The sequence below is a fragment of the Carcharodon carcharias genome, chromosome 6 (assembly GCF_017639515.1).
Source record: "Carcharodon carcharias isolate sCarCar2 chromosome 6, sCarCar2.pri, whole genome shotgun sequence".
NCBI lineage: Eukaryota > Metazoa > Chordata > Chondrichthyes > Lamniformes > Lamnidae > Carcharodon > Carcharodon carcharias.
The window spans coordinates 122862298-122882925 of NC_054472.1; the positions used below are offsets into that span (position 1 = coordinate 122862298).

General features: G+C 41.3%; 1 protein-coding gene across 1 annotated transcript in view; it reads left to right on the forward strand.

Annotated features, from left to right (window-relative positions):
* The window catches only part of smchd1 (structural maintenance of chromosomes flexible hinge domain containing 1), a 215627-nt gene that overhangs the window by 168921 nt on the left and 26078 nt on the right, over positions 1 to 20628 (forward strand). The window contains exons 36-39 of the mRNA XM_041189810.1: positions 1491 to 1622; positions 4637 to 4789; positions 17597 to 17729; positions 19074 to 19193. Of these exons, the coding sequence (XP_041045744.1) occupies positions 1491 to 1622; positions 4637 to 4789; positions 17597 to 17729; positions 19074 to 19193 (538 nt within the window). The remainder of the gene's footprint in view (positions 1 to 1490; positions 1623 to 4636; positions 4790 to 17596; positions 17730 to 19073; positions 19194 to 20628) is intronic.

Below are 20628 nucleotides of genomic sequence, written 5' to 3' on the forward strand. Positions count from 1 at the left end.
ACCACTTATCAGCCCAAGCCTGAATGTTGTCCAGTCTCAACTGGAGAATGTTGTCCAGGTCTTGCTGCATATGGGCATGTACTGCTTCAGTATCTGAGGGGTCATGAATGGTTCTGAGCATTGTTCAATCATTAGTGAACATCCTCTCTTCTAACCTTATGATGGAGGGAAGTTCATTGACAAAGCAGCTGAAGAAGGTTGTGGCCTAGGACACTACACTGAGGAACTCCTGCAGCAATGTCCTGGAACTGAGATTGACCTCCAACAACCACAACCAAACTGGAGAGATTTCCCCTGATTCCCATTGATTTCAGTTTTGCTAGGGCTTCTTGATGCCACACAAAGTCAAATGCTGGCTTGATGTCAAGGGCAGTCACTCTCACCTCAACCCTGGCATTCAGCTGTTTTGTCCATGTTTTGGACCAAGGATGTTATGAAGTCAGGAACTTAGTGGACTTGGTAGAATCCAAACTGAGTGTCAGTGAGCAGTTTATTGCTGAGCAAGTGGGGTCTGATAACATTGTCAATGACCCCTTCCATCACTTTGCTGATGGTCAACGGTAAACTGATGGGGCTATAATTGGCCAGGTTCGATTTGTCCTGCTTTTTGTGCACAGGGTGCAACTGGGCAATTTTCCACATTGCCAGTATTGTAGCCTGTTTTCCATGCCCATGAAACCATGCGCAGTTCCTTTCTACATTCTAAATGTCCAGTGAAGAAGATCAAATTCTGAGAAATGAGCTGCCTATCTTTCATTCTAATTTAACTAGACCAGATTCTTTCTCATCCCACTGAAACCGGTCCTTCCACAATTCATTATTTTACTCTGGATTACTCCTTGTCATTTACCAGAGCTAACCAAAACCTTTACTACCACCGGCCCCTACTGACACTTGATCCACTTGTCCCACCTCGTTTCTCAAGAAAAATGTAATGAACTTTTATAAAACACTGATTTAATCTCAACTGAAGAATTGTGCCCAATTCTGTGCACCCCACTTTAGGAAGGATGTGAAGAGGGTGCAGAAAAGATTTACGAGAGTGGTTTCATCGATGAGGGACTTCAGTTAAGTAGATAGATTGGAGTAGTTGAGACTGTTTCCTCCTTAGAAATGTGATGGTTGAGAGATTTGATGGAGTCGTGAGGTACCTAGACAGAGTAGATCTGGAGAGTTGTTCGTAAAGTGTCAAGAACCAGAAGACAACAATTAAAGGTAATTGGCAAACGAACCAAAGGTGACATGAAAAAAGCTGTTTTTGCACAGTGCATAAGAGCATGATGTGATGACTTTCAGTCATGACTTTCAAAAAGGAATTGGATAGTTACCTGAAGAGGCAAAAATTGCAGGGCTACGAGGAAATGGTGGGTGAGTCTGACTGGCTGAGTTGCTCTTGCAGAAAGTTGGCATGAATGCAGTGAGCTGAATAGCCACCTCCTGTGCTGTAACAACTCTGATTCTATCTTTTGCACCTCTTTTTTTCATTCTAGATTACTTTCCATGTGGTACCAGGTGAACCATTGAAATTAATGCCAGAAGAGCTCCCAGCCACTCCTACTGTCTCAAATGTCCGCAGTGTCACCCATCGTACCTTGGTCAAAAATTTGTGTCTGAAGATCATGGTAATAAAATTCCTTTTATTATAATGTTAATTTCAAGTAATAACCACTGATTCTTTTTCTATTTTATCTCACTGTTCTTTAGATGCCAACAATCCTGCAAAACCTTGCCCAATGCCTGTGAGCCCAATGCTGTTTGTCAGTAACAAAAACAGAAAATGCTGGAAAAAACTGAGCCAGACCTGGCAGCATCTGTGGGGAGAGAGACAAAGTTAACATTTCGAGTCCAATATGACTCTTCAGTTCTGAAGAGGAGTCATATTGGACTCAAAAAGTTAACTCTCTTTCTCTTTCCACAGTTGCTGCCAGATCTGCTCAGTTTTTCCAGCTTTTTCTGTTTTTTGTTAGAATTCCAGCATCCGCAGTACTTTGCTTTTATTTTAGTAATTATCAACAGGTTACTTGTACAGGGTATCACAGCTGAGCCCAATTCTGCTTTCATCCAATGTCCACATGTGTTTTCCAGATTTTCACTAAATTGAAGTCAGGAAGGGACTATCTGGCAAATTGTAATTTGTTGCTGATTATTTCTAAAATCTAAATGTTTTCGTTTTTAAGCAATTAGGTGGTTATTGCTTGAAAGTACTGTTTATAGGTAAAGAGAAAGAAAACAAAAGAATAACACATGAGAAAAAAGCGATTGTTAGAGTTTTTGTGACTCTAATCAGATAGTTAAGAGATAAAACCAAGTGAGGCGGTCCCATGGAACTGGACAACATTGAGGCATTGGAGAGGGCTGGTGTTGTTGACCATTAAAAGACTGTAGAGTGATTAAGAAGTGGATAGTTCAACACTATCATTGTAACAGTGTAGTTTCTGTATAGTTAGGGTGGTTTCATTACTGTAGCAAGGGCTAACTAATGGAAGAATTCAAACAAGGAGTTGTGAGAGCGATGGACATGAATATGTGAGATAACAACCTATTCAAGATTTTTGGAGGGGAAAAGAATACTGCAGATGGAGAAGCAGCATGAGGATTTTTTGACAGGTGATGAAAGCGAAGGGGGCAGTGCTTGGAAAAGGAACTATTTACCATGTCAGCCAGCATAGACCCAGAGCTAAGTTGGGTGTTTCATGGAATGGGGAGAAAGGAGTGGTTTCATGGACTCAGCTTAGAGAAGTTATGAGAGGAGATTGGAGAGACACCAGGTGGGGGTTTGGGGCTGGTTTGGCATGAAGGAGAAAATGGGGAAGCAGCAGGGTATCTGTATATATCATGGTGTAATGGTGGCATAAAGTGCAAAAGCAAGAAAATTATGGTGAATTTTATCAAACACTGGATCGGCCTCAACTTGAGTATTGTGTCCAATTCTGAGCATTACACTTTAGAAAGGATGTGAAGGCATTTGAGAGGGTGCAGAAAAGATTTACAAAAATCGTTCCAGAGATGAAGGACTTCAGCTATGGGGATAGGTTAGAGAAACTAGGGTTTTTCTCCTTGGAGAAAAGGAGGTTGAGAAGGGATTTTATAGAGGTGTTAAAATCATGCCAGAGTAGATAAGGAGAAACTATTACTAAATTAATACCTGGGATCAAATAGACTAGGTGTTTATTCTCTGGAGTTGAGAAGAACGAGAGGTGATTTCATTCAAACATTCAAAATTCTTGCAGGGCTCGACAAGGAAGATGTAGGAAGGATATTTCCCCTGTCTGGGAGGCCTAGAACCAAGGGACTCAGTATCAATAAGGGCAGGTCTTTTAGGACTGAATGAGGAATTTCTTCACTCAGAGGGTGGTGAGTCTTCGGAATTCTCTGCCCCAAAGGGCTGTGGAGGCTCAGTTGTTCAGTATGTTCAAGACTGAGATCAATAGATTTCTACATATTAAAAACATTAAAGGATACAGGGATAGCACAGGAAAATGGTGTTGAAGTAGAAGATCAGAGTGGGCTCAAAGGGCTGAATGGCTTATTCCTTTTTCTTAGGTTCTTAAGCTGTTTGCATTGGCAAGGGTCGAGAAGCGGAGGACACTGATTTAAGTTGACAGACAAAAGAACCAAAGACAGTATGGGGAAAAGCTTTCTTTATGAAGTGAGTGGTCAGGATCTGTGACTGTGATGGAGGCAGATTCAATTGCAGCTTTCAAAAGGGAATTGGATAATTACCTAAGGTGGAGAGGGTTTGCAGCAGGGCTACGGAGAAAAGCAGGGAGTGAGATTAGCGAGTTGCTCTTGCAAACAGCTGGCATAAACATGACAGGCTGTAACCATTCTACAGTGTAACAGAAAACCAGTAAGGGCTGGAATTTAAAGAGGTTATTGGTAGAGGAGAAAAGAACCTTGGTTCTCCGGGATGATCCTAAAGTGGAAGGTTTTGACAGAGATAAGTGAGAGCTGCTGGTGTTTGATGTGGTCCAGCTAGACCAAACCTGTGGGTGGCTATGCTAGTTTTGTGATAGATTCTATGTGGGTGTCGCTGGGCTAGGCCAGCATTTATTACCCATCCCTAATTGCCCTTAGGTAGTTGTGTGCTGCCTTCTTGAACCGCTGCAGTCCATGTGATGTAGGTATAATGTTATGAGGAACGGAATAGAGGGACAAAGGCTTGACAGTTAGGAGTTTGAAAGTGCATTCGTGACTAAGTTGGAGGAGTTTTTTCAAGAGACAGGCACAGAAAGAAGTAGGGCTGGGAGAATAAAGAGTTATGGATAGTGTGGAATATGAAAAAGTGGTCAGATTGCCTTTTGATTTTTGAGAGAGCGAAGGTATGGAGGCTATGGGGGTGGGCCATGCTCGGAGGGTTCATATGGAAGGAGAACAGGAGATAAGCGAATTTAGAGACATGAAGGTAAGGAGTGCTGATTGCAGGGATAAATTTAAAGTGTTCCCCCAGTAGTTTTTTTTTAACTAAGTTTGTATTTTTATTCATTTCCTCTCCACCTCATCTATAAAAATAAGCCTTTCATTTTTCTTTAGACATTTGTATTCACTTGAATGAATGTTTAGATGCTTATATTTATTAAGACGTTGGCTGAAGTAATGTATCCAAGCTTTCTTTATATTTGTTCTTCACAATCAGGATGAATATAACAATGCAGCTGGAGAGGATATTTGTGGCAAGTTGGTGGTTACTATTAAAAGTACGATTGAAGATGATGGTGAGATTCCTCAGTTTCAGGGAAAACTCAGCTGTCTGGAGTTTGAACTCAACCAAGGATCTTCTGTTGTTTCAGTAAGTTGTATTTAGTTTAACTCCTCTGGTAAAAACTTGCTGACTGGGACAGTTAACCTGAATCTTTCAGGGCTGAAATGTTAACTCTGTTTCTCCCTCCACAGATGATGCCAGATCTGCCTGCTGAGCATTTTTTGCAACATTTTCTGTTTTTATTTTATATTCTATATTTCCAAAATTTAAAATTATCCCATACCCCACATTAGTTTCACTGCCAAAGCATATCTGTTCCCCTCTTGATTTTGGGTTCTTCTGTTTCAGTTGAGTTCAGATGAACATATTTATATTTGGAGCCTATGTATTGGAATGGGTGATTTTCTTCTGTCAGTTTAGTTCATTTTCCTGAGTAGTTATCAACCAATTAGATTGGCTATCATAATAGTCAGGACTAGTTAAGGGCTAGTAGCTGCATAAAGGTTAATGGACAAGATAAGAGCTCATGGTGTTGGGGTAATTTATTAGCACGGATGGAGGATTGGTTAATCAACAGGAAACACAGTCAAGATAAATGGGTCACTTTCAGGTTGGTAAACCGTAACTAGTGGGTACCACATGGACCAGTGTTGGGACCTCAACTATTTACAATCTAAATTGGATGAATGTACAGAATTGACAAGATGGCCACATTTGCTGACAATTTAAAGATAGCTAAGAAAGCGAGTTGTGAGGAGGACACAAGAGTCTACACAGGGATGAGGATAGATTAAATAAATGAACAAAATTTGACAGATGGAATACAATGTGGGAAAATGTGAAGTTCTCCACTTTAGTAGGAAAAATAGACAAGCAAAATGTACTTTAAATGGAAAGACCCTTACAAAATGCTGTTTTACAGAGGGATCTGGGTGCCCTTATACATGAATCATAAAAAGTTAGCATGTAGGTACAGCAAGTAATTAAGAAGACAAATGGAATGTTGGCCTTTATTGCAAGGGAGACGGGGCATGAAAGTAGGGAAGTCTTGCTACAACTGTATCCCGTACAGCTTTAGCCTCCCCTATTTAAGGAGGGATATGCTGGCATTGGAGGCAGTTCAGAGAAGCTTCAGTAGGTTGATTGCTGGGATGAAGGGGTTGTCTTATGAGGAAAGATTGAGCAGTTTGGGCCTATACTCATTGGAGTTCAAAACAACAAGAAGTGATCTTAATGAAGCATATAAACTTCTAAGAGAGCTTGACAGGTCAGGCGCTGAGAGAATGTTTCCATAGTAATGGAATTTAGAACTGTGGGGGTGCAGTTTCAGAATAAGGGGTCTTTGATTTAAGACAGATGAGGATTTTCTTCACTGAGGGTTGTTAATCTTTGGAATTCCCCATCACATAGAGCAGTGGAAACTCAGTCAGACAGATTTTTAATCTATAAGGGAGTGAAGGGTTATGGGGGACAGGCAGGAAAGTGGAGTTCAGGCCATAATCAAATCAGCCATGATTTTATTGAATGGCGGATCAAACTCGAGACCAAAAGGCCTGCTCCTCCCCTTTCTTATATTCTTACGAGCCCTTAATTAATCCACCCTTGTCTTAAATTATCCTTTCTGAAAACTTTCTTATGTTTGAGGTTAACTGATTGTCTGTTGTTGTTGGGTTATCCTTACACCCTTGTTCAGAAAAGGGTGTAACATTTACTTTTCTCCAGTCTGCTGTCACCACTCCGTTATCAATGGAGATGTGAAAAATTGATGCCAGTGCTTCCACAATTTCTCAGTTTGCAGGGAAATCTGGCTTTGGTAACCCTACTTTAACCCTCAGGGAAATGTATCTTAACTGTACTCAAACTATCTTCCTTGAAGGCAGCCCATTCTTCAAATGCAGTTTTGCCTGCCAGTCCTCTCAGCCTAATGAAATTGGCCCTCTTCTAATTAAGTATAATTTGTTTTAGAATGCTCCTTGTCCTTTTCCATAGCTAATCTAAATCTTATAATACTGGATCACTGTTCTCTAAAAGTTCCCATACAGATCCACTCGATCCACCTCATTCCCCAGAACCAGATCCAGCAATGTCTTCTTCCTTTTTGGGCTGGAAACAAGCTACTCAAGCAAATTCTCCTGAATACACCAGCAACTCTTCACCTTCCTGCCCTTTACACAATTATTCCAGGACATATTGGAATAATTGAAGTCCTCCACTCTCAGTACTGTAGTCAAGTATTGGTGAAAAAAGAGACATGCTGTTGAAGCTCTTTGTCTTGCACCCATCGGCACAAATGCAAGAATAACAAATTTCAAAGGGAACAATAGTTTATGCTGCCTGAATAAAGGGTGCTGATTGGTTGGCAGTGGATTCATATTGTCTGTGGAGGTACTATGGAGAATGCACCAGGGAACAGTTATTTCCCCAAGCTATTTTTTTAAATTCAAAAAAGGCAAATAGACTCTATCTGAGGCATTGCCATGGGGAATGCACTAGGGAACAGTTGCTCCCCCATGCTTTTTGTTTAATTGAAAAAGGCGCAATGCCTGGACATATTCTTTCTGCTTGCAGATGACAGGACCCTGCATATGAATATATATGGCTTCTAGCAAGCGTTAAGTGAGGAGGCAGTGGCGTTGAGGGAGGTGGTGGCGTAGTGGTATTGTCACTGGACGAGTAATCCAGAGACCCGGGGTAATGCTTTGGGGACCTGGAGTCGCATCCCACCATGGCAGATGGTGAAGTTGAATTAAAAATCTAATGATGAAACCAGTCAGCGTCGTAAAAACCCGTCTGGATCACGATTGGCACTGGCTTACATGTGACTCCAGATTGACAACAATATGGTTGACTTTTAAATGGTCTTTGACATGGCCTAGCAAGCCAATTCAATTGTAACAAACCACTAAAAAGTCTGTATGGAATGAAACCGGATGGACCACCTGGCATCAACCTAGGCACCTGAAACGACAATGGCAAACTCAGCCCTGTCAACCCTGCAAAATCCTCCTTACTGGGGGATAGTGCCAAAATTGGGAGACCTGTCTCTCAGACCAGTCAAGCAACAGCCTGATATAGTCTTGCTCAGAGAATCATACCTTGCAGGTAATGTCCCAGACACCTCCATTACCATCCGCCTGTCTGGATGGGACAGGACATACCGAGCAGAGGTGGCGGCACAGTGGTATAGAGTCAGGATGGAGTTGCCCTGAGAGTCCTCAACATTGACTCTGGACCCCATGAAATCTCATGGCATTGGGTCTAAAATAAGGAAGGAAACCTGCTGATTACCACATACTGCATCCCAACCCCCCAGGTGATGAATCAGTACTCCTCCATGTTGAACACCACTTGGAGAAAGCACTGAGGGTGGCAAGGGCACAGAATGTACTCTAGGTGGGGGACTTCAATGTCCAGTAAGAGTGGCTTGGTAGCACCACTACTGTCCAAGCTGATCGAGTCCTAAAGGACATGGATGCCAGACTAGGCCTTTGGCAAGTGGTGAGGGAATCAACAAGAGCCAAAAAACATACTTAACCTCATCCTCACCAATCTGCCTGCCGCAGATGCATCTGTCCACGACAGTAGTGGAGTGGAGTAACCACCACACAGTCTTTGTGGAGACGGAGTCCCTTCTTCACTTTGAGGATACCCCCCATCGTGTTGTGTGGTAGTGTCACCACGCTAAGTGGGTTAGATTTTGAACAGATCTAGTAGCTCAAAACCATGTGGCGCTGTGGGCTATCAGCAGCAGCAGAATTGTACTCAACCACAATCTATAACCTTGTGGCCTGGCATATCCCCCACTCTATTATTACCATCAAGCCAGAGGATCAACCCTGGTTCAATGAAGACTGCAGGAGGGTGTGCCAGGACCAGTGCCAGGCATACCTAAAAATGAGGTGTCAACCTAGTGAAGCTACAGCACAGGACTACTTGTGTGCCAACAGCATAAGCAACAAGTGATGGACAGAGCTAAGTGATTCCACAACCAGCAGATCAGATCCAACTCTGCAGTCCTGCTGCATCCAGATGTGAATGCTGGTGAGCAATTAAACAACATGCTGGACAGGCAGCACATCAGTGCAGAAGATAAGGTTGAAGCATTTGCAACAATCTTCAGCCTGTTCCAGTACTGCTACAACATTGGCATCTACCCGGCAATGTGGAAAATTGCCCAGGTATGTCCTGTAAACAAAAAGGAGGATAAATCCAACCTAGCCAATTACCGCCCCATCAGCCTACTCTCGGTCAACAGTAAAGAGATGGAAGGGGTCATCAGCAGTGCTATCAAGCAACATTTGCTTAACAATAACCTGCTCACCGATGCTTACTTTGGATTCTGCCAGAGCCATTCTGCTGCTGACCTCATTACAGCCTTAGTTCAAACATGGACAAAAGGGCTGAACTCCAGACGTGAGGTGAGTGACTGCCCTTGACATCGAGGAAGCATTAGATCAAATGTGGCATCAGGGAGTCTTGGCACAACTGGAGTCAGTGGGAATCAAGGGGAAAACTCTCTGCTAGTTGGAATCATACCTAGCACAAAGGAAGATGGTTATGGTTGTTGGAGGTCAATCATTTCAGTTCCAGGATTTCACTGCAGGAGTTCCTCAGGGTAGTGCCCTAGGCCCAACCACCTTCGGCTGCTTCATCAATGATCTTCCTTCCATCATAAGGTTCAGAAGTGGGAATGCTTGCACAATGTTCAGCACCATCCAGGACCCCTCAGACACTGAAGCAGTCCATGTCCAAATGCAGCAAGACCTAGGCAATGTCCAGGCTTGGGCTGACAAGTGGCAGGTGATGACCACCTCCAACAAGAGAGAATCTAACCATTGCCCCTTGACATTCAGTGGCATTACCACTGAATCCCCCACTATCAACACCCTGAGGATTACCATTACCAGAAACTGAACTGGACTAGTCATATAAATACTGTAGCTGCAAGAGTACGTCAGAGGCTAGGAACTCTGCAGCAAGCAACTCACCTGCCGACTCCCCAAAGCCCAAATGTACAAGGCACAAGTCAGGGAAATATATCGCTGTAGAGTCACAGTTGCTGGGTCAAGTTCCTGCAACTCCCTCATTAACAGCACTGTGTGTACTCCTACACAACATGGACTGCAGTGGTTTAAGAAGGCAGCTCACCACCACCTTCTCAAGGGCAATTAGGAATGTGCAATAAACGCTGGCCTAGCCGGTGACACCCACATCCCATGAGTGAAATTTAAAAACCATTGCAAGCCCAGCTAATCATTATAAATTGGTTGTTAGTGTAATTCTTAGCACACTCGGTACTGTTCTGTAAGTGTTATCCAGTCATGGAATCACATCAGTGTCAAACACTATGTTCTGAGTTTTGCAAGCCCAGGCTGATTGAGTACGGTCAGTACTCGGCCTGTTGCAAACAGCCAAATGTGCATGCTGTTTGATGTGATTCACCACTTGTTGGGACGTGTGGCCTACTTGCCTGGCATCACACAAGCACTGAAATTCATATAGTATATTACTCATTTGTGTGGTGGGTAGAACGTCTTTTTGGTTTGACTGCAGTTAGTGGAGAGTACCACATGTTGCTACTACATAGTAGCAGTGTGAAATGGCTAGCTTTACCTGTTGTTCAAATTTTTTGAGACATCTTACCCTTCCAGGGCACTTTTCAGGCCTTAGGCCAATTCATGAGTCTCAACAAGTGGTATTCTCCACTAACAGATGCTGTTAAACCAAAAAGATGTTCTGCCTACCACACGTGCGCAATATGGTATATGTATTTCAGTGTTAGTGTGATGCCAGAAATGTAGGCCATTAGTCCCTATGACTGATGGATCGTATCAAACAACACATCCCTTTGGCTGTCCGGAACAGGCAGTGTTGACCATACTCAACCAGTCCATGCTTGCAAAGCTCAGAACATGTGGCCAACATTAGATGTGATTCTATGATTGGGCAGCACAATCTCCATGGCAATGCCTCGAGCAGATTTCACTTCCCGACCAATCAGATTCAACTTCTCAACTAATCAGCACCTTTTTAACTTGTTGTTCCCTTTGAAATTTGATATTCTTGTATCTGTCCTGATGAGTGCAAAATGAAAAGTTTTGACACCATGTCTCTCTTTTTTTGAAATACTCAAGTTCCATACTACCGAGCGACTAATCTATAGTTCTTGTACCTCTTTGTAATTTCCCTGCAAATTTGTTCCTACATCCCTAGTTGCTGGCCTGTAGAATACACTCAGTAGTATCATGGCAGCTCAATTGTTTCTTAACTCTTAAGTACATTCTGCCCTTGACCCTTGATTGAGCACTTTGAAGTAACAAATCATGGATGAGGTTGACCTTGTAGATCTGGACTTTCAAAAGGAATTCAACAGGCAAACTTGTTTGAAAAATTAAAGTCCATGAGATTAAAAGGACAGTCTCAGCATGGATTAAAAATTGGTTAAGGGATAGAAAGCACAGAACTAATGAACAGTTTTTTCTATATTGAATGGAAGTATAAAGTGTTATTCACCAGGAATTGATATTGCAACTATTGGTTATTTTGCTATATATTAATGATCTGGACTTGGATATACAGGGCATAATTTCAAATTTTGCAGATGATAAACTAAGAAATGTAATGAACAATGAGAAGGATAGTAACAGATTTCATGAGGACATAAGCTAATGAAATGGGTAGAGATGTTACAGGTGAAATTTAATGCAAAGAAGTGCGAAGTGTTGCATTTTGGTAGGAAGCATAAGGAGAGGCAGTATGAACTAAGTGTACAATTTTAAAGGGTTGATTGAGACCTGAGGTATTCTACACAAATCTTTGAAGGTGGCAAGACAGGCTCAGAAGGTTGTTTCAGGGGCCAGAATCTTCAGGTTGGCGAGCAGGGGCAGGACCCGCTCGCTGATCCATAAAATGACGCACGGTGAAGCAGGGCGTGCGTCCCGACGTCACCGCGCGTCATTCAGATCTTGAGTTCAGCGGGCGCGCGCTGGAGTCAGTTGCGCGCCTGCTGAACTGTCAAAGGCCTATTAGGTTCATTTAAATAGCAATTGAACTAATTAACTGAGCTTAAGGTTGGCGGGCAGTCGAAGAGCCCAGGCGGCCTTCGCATTTAACATGAAACTTCATCCATGGGCAGGATGAGGTTTCATGAAGGTTTTTAAAGTTAAATTAAAATTTTTAATAAAATTCATTGACATATCTCAGCTCATGTGACACTGTCAAATGAGGGGACATGTCTTAAAAAAAATTTTCTTTTATTAAAATTTTCAGAGATCAAACTTATCTCCCTGACGCAGTGAAAAAGTGCAGGCCCCAACTCAGCCTCCTCCCCCAACCTGCGCATGGAGTGCTCAGCTCAGAAAATTCTCCCCAAGAAAAACATTTGGAATACTTGGCTTTATTATTAGAGGCTAGAGTATAAAAAAAGTAACTCTTCATAAAACACTGGCTAGGCTTCAGTTGGAATAGTGTGTTCAATTCTGGGCACCACACTCAGATGTCAATTAGAGAGAACAGTAGAGGTTTACTAGAAAGACACCAGAGCTCAGAGACTTCAGTGATGTGCAGACTGGAGAACTGGGATTACTCTTATTGGAGCATAGAAAGTTGAGAGAAGATTTATAGAGCTGTTCATAATCATGAATGATTTTGATAGTGTAAAAGAGAAATTTTATCTTGGCTGAAGGATCAATAACTAGAGGACACAGCTTTAGGTTACTAGCGAAAGAATGGGTGGAAGCATGAAACATTTCATTACGCGGTGAGTTATGATCTGGAATCTACTGCCTGAAAGGGTGGAAGCAGATGCAATAGCAGCACTCGAGAATTGTGTGAATACTTGATGGAAAAATGCTTATGGGGAAAATGGGGACTCTGTTTAACTGGATAGCTCTATCAACAAGTTGACACAGACACAAGAGTCAAATGGCCTCTTCCTATGCTGTATAATTCTATGAATGTAGATTGCCCAAGATGATGGGAAACTATAATTGACATTTGACACGTGGGACTGTTCTCAGTGGAGCAGAGAAACCTACAAGCAAATTTAATAGAGAATTTTAAGATGATGTAGAATTGGTGGTAAATGACACAAGATCATAATCTAAAATTACCAGATTCAAGGTCAGGGCAAGTTTCTCCACTTGGATTTGTTGGAGCCTGGAAAATTTCGCCATTGGTGTTTGAGGAAGAAACCATTCCTATTTTTCAGGGAAAGTTGGCTAAATATTTGGAGCAGAGGAGGATGCAGGACAGTGAAGAGGGAGCAAGGCCAAGGAAATCTGAGTCTTTAAGCACAAGTCTAAATAAAGGCACTGTTTGATGTTCTATTACAGAAAATTCTGGTGCTTTGTATATGTCTGTCCAGTTCCTAATTTATGGTTTGCAATCAGATTTGCAAGCTGAATAATTCAGACTTGAAAAAGCTCATAATCCTTGATAGATTCTTGATTAGCTTAGCGTTAAACATTCATGCTTTATTCAACCATTGATGTGTAGTTTGAAAGGTGAGAGTACATATAACATCAGAAGCAGTAATTTTTTTATTCATTTATGGTATATGGGCGTTGCTAGCTAGGCCAGCATTTATTGCCCATCCCTAATTGCCCTTGAGAAGGTGATGGTGAGCTGCTTTCTTGAACACTGCAGTCTATGTGGTGTAGGTACTGTTAGGGAGAGAATTCCAGGATTTTGACCCAGTGACAGTGAAGGAACGGTGATATATTTCCAAGGCAGGATGAAGAGTGGTTTGAAGGGGAACTTCCAAGTGGTGGTGTTCCCATTTATCTGCTGCCCTTGTCCTTCTGGATGGTAGGGGTCGTGGGTTTGGTAGGTGCTGCCTAAGGAGCCTTGGTGAGTTTCTGCAGTGCATCTTGTAGATGGTATACGCGGTTGCCACTGTTCACCGGTGGTGGAAGGAGGAAATGTTTGTGGAAGGGGCGCCAATCAAGCGGACTGATTTGTCCTGGATGGTGTCAAGCTTCTTGAGTGTTGGATCTGCACTCATCAGGCAAGTGGAGAGTATTCCTGATTTGTGCCTTGTGGATAGGCTTTGGGGAGTCAGGAGGTGAGTTACTTGCTGCAGAATTCCTAGCCTCTGACCTGCTCTTGTAACCACAGTATTTGAATGGCTAGTCCAGTCAGTTTCTGGTCAATGGTAATCCGGGATGTTGCTAGTAGGGATTCAGTGATGTTACTGTCATCGAATGCCTAGGGATAATGATTAGATTCTCTCTTGTTGGCGATGGTTATTCGTGCCAGACAACGTTACTTGCCACTTGTCAGCCCAAGCTTGGATATTATCCAGGTCTTGCTGCGTTTGGACATGGACTGCTTCAGAATCTGAGTCGTTGCAAATGGTGCTGAACAGCATACAATCATCAGCTAACATCCTCACTTCTGACCTTATGATGGAAGGAAGGTCATTAATGAAGCAGCTGAAGATGTTGGGCCTAGGACACTACCCTGAGGAACTCCTGTAGTGATGTCTTGGAACTGAGATGATTGACCTCCCACAGCCACAACCACCTTCCTTTGTGTTAGGTATGACTCCAACCAGCGGCGAGCTTTCCCCTTGATTCCCATTGACTCCCACTTTGCTCCTTGATGCCACACTCTGTCAAATGCTGCCTTGATGTCAAGGGCAGTCACTCTAACCTTACCTCTGGAGTTCAGCTCTTCTGTCCATGTTTAAACCAAGTCTGTAATGAGGTCAGGAACTGAGTGATCCTAGCGGAACCTCTACTGAGTGTCAGTGAGCAACTTATTCTGGGAGTCTGACAGGCCGTAACTCTTTCGAGTACAAACACGTTTCCATCTGTTCCTATTCAGATGAAGTTACATTGTTTCATAGTTTGCCATTGTGAGATTTGAACTCTGATCTTGGGGTTACAAGCCCAGTACCATAACCACTTGGCTATTTAGGCCAAGCCGTGTCAGTGAACAAGTTATTACTAAGCAAGTGACGCTTGATAGCACTGTTGATGACCCCTTCAATCAGTGTACTGATGATTGAGAGTAGACTGATGGGGCAGTAATTGGCTGGGTTGGATTTTTGTGCTGGACAATTTTCCACATTGCCGTGCAGATGCCAGTGTCGTAGCTATACTGGAACAGCATGGACAGGCGCGCGGCAAGTTCTGGAGCACAATTCTATAGCACCATTGCTGGAATATTGCCAGGGCCCATAACCTTTGCTGTTCCCAGTGCGTTCACCTGTTTCTTGATATCACATGGAGTGAATCAAATTGGCAGAAGACTGCTATCTGTGACAGCGGGATTCCGGGGGAGGCTGAGATGGATCTTCCACTCAGCACTTCTGGCTGAAGATTGTTGCAAATGCTTCAGCCTTATCTTTTGCACTGAAGTGCTGGGCTCCTCCACCTTTGAGCATGGGGATATTTGTGGAGCCACCTCCTCCAGTGAGTTGTTTAATTGAAATAAGTACAAGATTTATGTAACTTTAAATACTTATCAAACAACAAATCTTTTGTTTTTCTGTATTTGACAAAGAGAGCGATAGGATAACTGCTCTCAAGCCTCTGCAAACATTTTTTTGTGAAGTGGACGATTTAATTTTCATTGGTTTCTCACTGAAGCAGTCACACTGCAGTCATGGCTGGTTGATCCCTTTTTCTCAAAGACAGTGGTGTTGAGTTGGAATCCTCCTTTAAAAACTCTTGGTTTTGCAGCAGTTAGGTCTTTTGGTGGGTTTTCAACAAACAGAACTCAGCTTTGTTGAGAGAAATTTCAGAGAGAGGGTAAGCAGGGTAAGACCGTTGCACCTACTGTCCCTGGGACAGCTTCTGTCTGCTAGTTCACATCCAGCATGTTTTACACCCAAGAGTTGGGTCACGTGGCCTCTCTCTGGTTTCAACCTAGGGCTTATCTTAACCATTTGTCTCTGAGTTCTGTGGATCTGTCGCCATAAAGTGGCTGGTGGCAACTTAGTCACTGCTGTAGGCCAGTGGGTCATTTGTTTAGCAAAAAATGTTCTTTTCAATATGTATATATATCAAGTAGGTGACATTACAAATTAATATTCTATGTAACACATCTTTGTAACATCAGCTTGAACCAAGTCTTCAACTAATTTAAAATGCAGAAATGGGATTTCCATGTTTTTTTTCCTTTTTAAATATAATGACGCCCATTGGAACTGTGTGCTGCTGAACAAAATTCTATTTGGTCCTAAAAGATCCTTTAGGAGAATTTTGTTTATTGATAATACTCTTGGTAATGAAGCATATAAAATTGAATTAATATTTAATGGACTAGCTCCTCTACAATATATACTATTTAAATTCTATTAAAAATAAAAACTACAACAGAATAGTAGATGAATACCAGTAAAATATTTATTCCACTTGACAAGTGCAATTGAACTACACTTTAAATCTCTAATTAGCTTTTAATTGCATTCCTTTTATCCATAAAGATCAATACCACTTAGCATGTTGGAGAGAAAAACCCAGCACTTCAACTCAACTAATTCTACCTAAAACATTTTGATCAGGCAGCCATCTCATTTGCTATTTTTAAGATAGAGAATTTTTTCCCCATCGGGACGGACTTGGGTGGGAGCGGGCGGGCGCGCAGCTGATTGCCGCCCGAGATTGGCTGCACGCCGGCATTTTATGTGCCTTTATTGGCCTGCCAAGCGTGACGCGCATCTGAAAGCGCCAAGCGCGGGCAGGGGAAGGAGGCTGAGTCGGGGTCTGCGTTCTTTCGTGCGTGCACAGAAAGAGCGCAGAAATCTCCCTGAGGCAAAGAGCTGCCTCAGGAAGATCAGTTAGATTTTTTAAGGTTTTAATAAGGACAAAAAAAATGTGGATGAGGTTTCATGATAAATGCTAAGGCTGCCAACTTTAAGTTTGGACAGCAGCTCAGTTAAGTATTTTAATTGATATTTAAATGGCCTTAATAGGTCTTTGATAGCTCGGTGGGCGCGCAGCCAACTCTGGTGTGCCCCCGCCGAACTGAATATCTGAATGACGCGCGGTGACGTCGGGACGCATGCCCGACCCCGCTCACTGACCCAAAGATTCTGCCCATAATCTCTTGAGGGCTTGATAAGTTGCTATAAGAATTTAGAAGCAAATTCTTTAATGCCATGAGGGAAAAGCTCACTGTTTTAAATGTTCCTTTTTGCAGGTTCATCTTTTGTGTATATCCGAAAATTTAGGTTGCGTGTGAAAATTGAACATTATTTAATGTTTAGCATACACATTTCAAATTGGTAGATTGAAGGAATTGTTCAAGTTTCTTGGGGGGGGAAACTATTTCAAAAGTTAATGCAGTTGGAGCTAAATATGCAATTTGTGGTAATTTTTTTTTTACAAAACCTGTTCAATCATTACTATAAATGCCTGTTGCATTATTTTGCAGTCAGTGGTCAAGACCAGACTTCAGGATCTATAATTAGTGTATTGTTCGTTCAGTTGGTATATATTGCATTTATTGTCCTAATTTTCTAGCTTCAGTCTGTACAAGTAAATAGAATTTATCATAAAGCTGGGTATAGATAATAAAGTATCCAAAGAAGCTCTTGTTAGGAATGGCTTACTGTAACTTTAAAGTCTGGCTTGTAAAACAAGCATGAACAGGTTAGTCTGTGCAGTCCAAATGGTTCAACCTGTATTCATTGGAATTATTAGCGTAAGAAATTGAATTAGCATATTCATTTTTGACATGAACTTGTAGTGCTGAATCTTCAGATATCATGTCTTTCTTTGACCCCTTTGCAATCAAAGTTAATTTGGTCAAGAGCTATTTGCTGCATCAGTGTAAAATAATTTTTTATTGTACCTACTCCTATAATTTCACTGAACATAAATTCCTTGCTAATCCTTGAAACATGATTCTTTTTGTTTGTTTACTTTTGCTCCTCTTTAATAGAACTTGGTGCTGGCAGAAAACAGTCCTGGCAGAGATAGTACAGAATATATGCTGGTTTTTGAGCCAGTCATTTCGAAACCTGGCAAGAGGAATCTTTTACCTCCATACATTTTATCTTTTATGTTTTATAACGGTAAGCATGACAGCAGCCTATGTTTTGTCTGTTTAACTACCTAGAATAACTTGGAATTTTGTGGCTTATTTAATTAATGTGAAGGTCTTGGAGCTAGCTCACTGTTTACCTGATTAAATGTGTGAGAGGTTGACTCAGGTCTTCTGTCGTATCAAGACCAGAAAAATAAGTAATGTGAAAGTAAGTATTCACAAATGAACAAATTTTTATCACATAGTGTGATTTTGAACCATAGGTGACAGGAAGGTTTCAGGTTACTAAACTAATGTCAGGAATGGGCGGGTTGTCTTATGAGGAAAGGCTGGACAGTTTAGGTTTGTATCCACTGCAATTTAGAAGAATAAGAGGCGACTTAATTGCAACCTTTAAGATCCTGAGGAGTCTTGACAGGGTGGATGTGGAGAGGATGTTTCCTTTTGTGGAAGAATCTAGAACTAGGGGGTCACTGTTTAAAAATAAGAGGTCACTCATTTAAGACACAGATGAGAATTTTTTCCTCTGAGGGTTGAATCTTTGGGACTCTCTTCCTCAAAAGGCAGCAAAAGCAGAGTCTTTGAATATTTTTAAGGCAGAACTAGATAGATTCTTGATTAACAAGGGGGGGTGAAAGGTTATCGGGGTAGGCAGGAATGGGGTTGAGGTTACATTCAGATCAACCATGATCTTATTGAATGGCAGAGCTGGCTCGAGGGGCCGAGTGGCCTACTTCTTCTAATTCGTATGTTTGTATGAAGGTTCGATTTATCTTATTTGTGCTGATCTCAGTAGGGTGCACATAAAGAAGACTGCTAATTTAAAACCTCAAGTTTTTTTTCTAAATAAAGTTAGTTTTGCCAGCAGTAATCTTGTTTATTATTTTGAAAACTGAAATATGCTAAAAATTTTCTCGTCAAGCTATACATTGATAGACACGATATTCTTTAGTGGGCAAGGAAGAGCTATCAACTTAAGCTTCTAAGGATGTAATACATCGGGGAAGGGCAAGTTTAGAGGGGCTTATTTTTATTTATAGTTAAGCACAACTTCTGAAGGAAAAATACACATAATCTAAGTCTGAATGGTAACATTATTTAAGAAAGACACTTAGTAGTTACTTGAGATCAGTGATTGCAAATCTTGCTGAGCTTTAAATGGTGAAAAGTCCAGTTTAGCCAAAATTTAATTTGCGCTGGACATCCTGCCTTGTGTTCTTACAATGCACACATTCTAATTGTGTATTAGCAATTTTAAAAGGTTGATACAAAATTGAGAAATGTGATCATTTTGGTTAAAATACATGCACTCTCCCTTGTCATAAGATTCAGTTTGCAATATAAAAATGAATGGCAGTCTTTTTCTCCACAGATTTTAAGAAACAGCAGCAGATGACAACCTTGACGAAAGAGAAGGACCAACTTTCCCAATCCATTGTTGCATACAGGAGTTTGTTTGACACCACCAACCAACTAATCAGTGAAATGAAGTGTAAGCCACATTATGAATACATTTATATTCATGTTGTACATAAATTTGCACAGATGAAGGACTGCGTTCTATGTTTAATTGGAAAATGAATACTGCAGGTCTTGATCATTCCATGTAGAAATACACTAGTAACTAGAGGTCAGTGAAATCACTTCCTAATGGTGAGAGATCTAATGATTAAAAATGAGAAAAATACTTACAACATCCTTTATTATCCAGTTTTAAATGAGAACTGATTGCAGTACCATAAATATGACATGGTGCTTTGTTGCTCTTCTGTTAAAGCCAACTTGGCACCTTTCCCAACAGGGACTGCCATATCTTGAAGGTACTCCAAAATAGAGATAAAATATCAAACCTGTTGTCCAAAGGTCACTATTTCCTATGGCAGAATTTTTATTGAGCTTCAACTCCTTAACTGTACAGCTAGGTTAACATTTCAAGTATAACCCTTCATTAGGAAGATTGACCCAGAGTTCATGGTCAGTGGTGAAGCAATGGTACTGCCTCCAACCTCAAAGAAAGCTGCCCACAAAGATGTCGCAGTCTCTGTGGTGTGGATTTCTCTTTTCCCAGTGTTAGTTTGAATCTGGTGCCAAGTCAAGGGGATCTCCAGACTTCCGGCAAGTGGTGACATCAAGCAGTGTAAGCAACCAATCAATTTGAAATATCCTCAGATAGCAAACCAGGATTATCCTTCACTTTTTAATATCGTACAAAAAAATAAAGATTGGAACATAAAGTTGGGATTCCGGTAGAAGTTGCATATCATAGGCTTTAAAATAAATTATTTTGAAAATATGTGAAATTTCATTATCTTAATGGAGAAATTTGACATTCCAGAGGGGTCAGAGAGGTTATTCCACAATAATTATGAACTTTGTATGCAATTAAACAAAACAATCACAGTTCAATCAACAAGGTGTAAATTTAAGAGATTTTTACAGTGAGATTAATAGCATAAAAATGGAAGTTCTCGTCAATTCATTGATTTCTAATTGATTCAACCTGCAGGGTAAATCTGGGCTTTCCATAGGGTTTGCTATTGAAATGCTGAAAGCAACTTGCTGTCAGTTTCAGAGGAGTAATAAACAGTGACAGTTTTGCCATCATTACCACTGCAAAATTAGAGCCAACTATTAGTTACTGTTCCATGCATAAACTATCCCAATCTGTATATTCTGATTTTTTTTTTTGGCAAAATTATACCATTTGTTTATTTGAAATGTAATTTGAAAATTCCCTCCTTGTATAGAAAATAAAAATAAACTTAGGTGTTCCACCCTATTTTAGTGCATGAATCTGAAGGAAAATCCTTCCTGAATTAGCAGTCACTAAACGATGATGAATGCAGGAAGTGAAAATGCCATTTCTGTAGTACACTTTTGAAGTTAGAATTAAATCATGTACTTTATTAGGATAGAGGCTACTTTAC